The sequence below is a fragment of the Apteryx mantelli genome, chromosome 2 (assembly GCF_036417845.1).
Source record: "Apteryx mantelli isolate bAptMan1 chromosome 2, bAptMan1.hap1, whole genome shotgun sequence".
NCBI classification, from domain to species: domain Eukaryota; kingdom Metazoa; phylum Chordata; class Aves; order Apterygiformes; family Apterygidae; genus Apteryx; species Apteryx mantelli.
The window spans coordinates 122,429,595-122,433,623 of NC_089979.1; the positions used below are offsets into that span (position 1 = coordinate 122,429,595).

Here is a 4,029-nt window from a genome sequence, read left to right on the forward strand (position 1 = left end):
AGGACACCAGCAAACGCTCTTTTTATAAAGCACAGATAGGTTTAAAAAAGTGAAAGCGGGCAAAACCCCACAGCCAGGCCGAGCACAGGCGGCCCCGCGCATGCGCGCCGAGGCAGCGCCCGCGGCGACACCTTCCCCCCGCCACCTCATGCCGGTGCGCGCCCCCCCCCCCCCCCCCCCCCCGCCGCCGGCACGCATGCGCATAGAAAAGCGGAGCGGCCGCCTCCGCGCCTTTCCCGTAGAGCGCATGCGTACTGAGAGGAGCCTCCGTTCCGTATTCACCGTGATGGGCGGGGGAGGCGTTCTGCGCAAGCGCAGTGGAGGAGGCGGCACTCCGGCCCCGCCTCCCACGCCTGCGCAGGGGCGGCCCGGAGGCTGTTTCCGGGCGCCGCGGAAGCCGCCCCTCCCTTTCTGCTCGCGGGCGGCCATCATGGTACGTGCGTGCGGCCGGGGCCTCCGCGCCTGCCGGGCCCGGCGGCGGCGTCTCCCCGCGTCCCGTCCGCCCGCCTGGGGCGCCGGGTGCCTCCCCCGCGCCGGGCTGGGAGCGGGTCGGGAGGGAGGGGGGCAAGCCGCCGGGCGCCTCCCCAGCGCCGGGCTGGGAGCGGGCCGCGCGCGCGGCCGTTGGGAGCGCGCGGGGCGGGGGGGGGCCCGCGGCTCTTCCGCGCCTCGCCCGGGGGCGGCGGCGGATGGGGGTCTGCGCCCCCCGCCGTCCCCTGGGTCTGCCGGGCTGCGGGTGTTACCCTGAGGCTGCCGCTCGGGCGGGGGGGTGTTGTGCGGGGTGAGTGTTCGCGCAGCGGCCCGGAGCGCTTTGAGTCCGGCTGCGGCCTTGGATGGTTCTGGCGTGACCCGTGTCGGCTCTCCTTGATTTTAGGTGTTCAAACGCTTCGTCGAGATTGGCAGGGTTGCCTTCATTTCCTTCGGGCCGCATGCTGGCAAGCTGGTGGCCATTGTGGATGTTATTGACCAAAACAGGGTAAGCTAAGAGCAGCCCAGCTTCCTCCTCCTATTTCTTTTAAGAAGCTTGTGTACTAAAACATTCTGTGAATAGATTTTCGAGGAAACGAGCAGTGGTCAGAAAGGAACAGTTTAGCAGGCATTACCGTTTGAAACTTTAAGTAGTAAGTTCTTTTTAATTGGCAAGTAATATAATTCCTTCTCTGCTATCTCTTCTCCTAGTTCTTTTACTCTTGTAAGTGCCTTAAAAGCTAATTTCAGTGAATTCTTGGGAAATAAGATAGACACATTATTTTCTACATATATATTATGACTAGAGGTGTGAGGTCTTGGAACTCTTGTGGGAGTAGTGGTGGCCAAGTACATTTTAGTTAGTGTCTAAAACTTATGAATGGAGTGGTACCATTATATGTTTAAGGTAAATATTTGGGCTAGGAGATTCTTTTCAATTAATATTCCAGAAAAAGCCAGAGAAGAGAACGGTGAAGTATATGATCTTATTTCTATGTACTTTTTCTAGTTCAGTTTCTTTTTCCAAAAACAAAGATGGGCCTTTAGAAGTCTTGCTGTAAAGTTGGGTCACGTATGCAGGACTTACTGATCAGACTTCGGCAGCACAAAACTTGTTTCCATTTCAGACCATTGCTGTCAAATTGCAGTTCACAAATTGTTAGGAAGCTGCTGTCTAAATCAAGCACGCTGCGAAAACTGCTAATAAACATGTGTCTTCTTGTTCCAGGCACTAGTTGATGGCCCCTGTAGTGGTGTCAGAAGACAGGCTATGCCTTTCAAGTGCATGCAGCTCACTGACTTTGTTCTCAAGTTCCCACACAGGTGAGTTCTGTCTTTTTTTGGCTTCTGTAAGACATGCTGTCACTTGTTGCCTGAATTATGTGATTTGATGCTTGCTAAATAAGTTCATATAATGTTAATTAAATTGATAAATGTGTGTGTAATAGAAACTTGGCAGACCACGTTACCAGTTGAATACATAAGTTTTCACTATGAATGTTGACTGATAACCTCTGTTCAGGAAAGTGGAAGGAAAGGAAACAACAGACTGCCCTAGGCAACTTACAGCAGCAGTTAGAGTAATGCTATGTAACCTTGCTTTTGTGTATATGGTGTCTTAAGCTACTGCTTAGATCACCTTCAGATATTAAATATATTCCCTGCCTATGGAACTGTGCTGGAATTGTAGGAACCTGAACTCATTCTTTTTTCCTTAACTTTGTTATTATATGAGTTTCTGTAATTTAGAATCAAAAGTTGCTGCCTTCCTGATTCTAGAGCAATGCTTATAGTATTGTGTGAGAATTCCTTTTGAGGTTGCTCATCTGTTCAGTCCTAGGCAAGCATTTACACAATGAAATGTTAGGTTAGTCCATAGAAGTGTATGTGTTGTTGACTTAGTATGTGGTGAAATGTAGCCATTAAAATAATCCATGTACAATGTGGAAGGATGATCATCTCTTGTATGAAATTTTATGGGCTGCTGTCAGTGAAAAGCTTTTTTCTGCAGACAGTGTGAATGTAATTATCTGACTGTTCAATGCAGTGCTCGTCAGAAGCATGTGCGAGTTGCCTGGGAGAAGGAAAATATTAATGAAAAATGGGCAGCCACAAGATGGGCAAAGAAGATTGAAGCCAGAGAAAAGGTACAATTTTTGGCTGGATGAGTAATACACATAGTATCACTTCTACTCATTAAAATTAGGTGCAGTCTAATACACTATGCGGTTTCTTTTGTAGGTTAAGGCATAGGTTATTTGAAGTTGCTATCAGCTTTTTTGTGCTATCTTGCGCCCATCAGCTTTCAGCCTTATGCTTTGTAGCAAAGTTTTGTTTTGTTCAGCCGTCTCTATAACTTATTTTGTTTCCTGTGCCATTGCTTCCCAGGAAAAGCCTTAAACAGTTAAATCGGTTCCAGATGTGTAGCTAGCCTTAATTTGGAGATGTTCAGAATTACTTGTGAAATGTTTTGAGACACTGAAGTAACTACTTCTTATATATGTTTGTATCAGAACTTCATGACTGATTCTTTTCAAACAGAAAGCCAAAATGACTGACTTTGATCGCTACAAGGTCATGAAAGCAAAGAAAATGGTAAGTGTTTGAGTGTATTTTCCTTATGTAGTTAATGCTTGTAGCTTTTGCTGCAGAGTCAAATACTTATCTCAAAAGCCTGCCTTTTATATCTGGCTTGGGTTATGGATTGACCCAAAGTGTGTGAATGCCTTGAATTTTTGATGATTCTTTGGCCACCCTTTTCTCTTAAGCAGTTGATCAAACTGCTGGTCAAACATGTTTTGTATGTTAGTCTTCTAAGTTATAGCTGAGGAAGGAATTACCTGCAGCTGAAATCAGACTTTATTGATGGGTTCTGTTAATATTTCATTCTTTATTAAACTCAGCTGTGTGTAATATGTGGTGTACTCAAGTTACCAGCCAGAACAATGCTTGTGACTTGGTAGATCATCAGAACAGTTTTAGGTAGAATTTGATGTTTTATATGTAATACATGGTAAACCCTCTGACTTAGTAAAATGTTATCTGGTTAGCAAAGGATGATTACCCAAAAGTGGAGAACCTGAAAGCTTGGAAATGAAATTAAAGAATAATATTTATGAAGAGTTGTTGTTTTCATTCTGATTGATTAACGTGATTTTTTTTTTTAAACAGAGAAACAGGATCATCAAGCATGAAATGAAGAAGCTCCAGAAGCAGGCTTCTAAAAAAGGCAAGAAGTTACAGAAGGCACAAAAATAGAATAAACTTCTAGTTATGTTTCACTTTTGTGTCCGTGCTCTGATTTTTTTTAAAGATTGTTAAATGGTCAAATATCTGATTTAAATGGTGATCACAAGGGTAACATAAGTTCACTTTTGCTTCTGACCAAGAATTGTTGTCCATTTATTAATGTCAGTGTTGGGTTCCCAGTGTTTCTCTGGAACACAAGCAAGTGTGTTTTTGTCACTTTCTGTTAAGATGCCCGTATGGACTATGCTTAGTACTGATCCCCAATACTGTTAGAAGAATTTGCATACCCAGTTAATTAAAGGAGCAGTTCAGATC

At 45.4% G+C, this 4,029-nt stretch overlaps 1 protein-coding gene across 1 annotated transcript; it reads left to right on the top strand.

The window, feature by feature from the left end:
• The first annotated feature begins 332 nt into the window (after positions 1 to 332).
• Positions 333 to 3,746, top strand: RPL14 (ribosomal protein L14). Its single transcript, XM_067291444.1, has 6 exons — positions 333 to 433; positions 872 to 973; positions 1,694 to 1,788; positions 2,513 to 2,612; positions 3,007 to 3,060; positions 3,637 to 3,746. Exons 1-6 carry the CDS (start codon positions 431 to 433, stop codon positions 3,721 to 3,723), a joined length of 441 nt encoding a protein of 146 aa, XP_067147545.1. The 5' UTR covers positions 333 to 430; the 3' UTR covers positions 3,724 to 3,746.
• Positions 3,747 to 4,029: the final 283 nt, after the last annotated feature.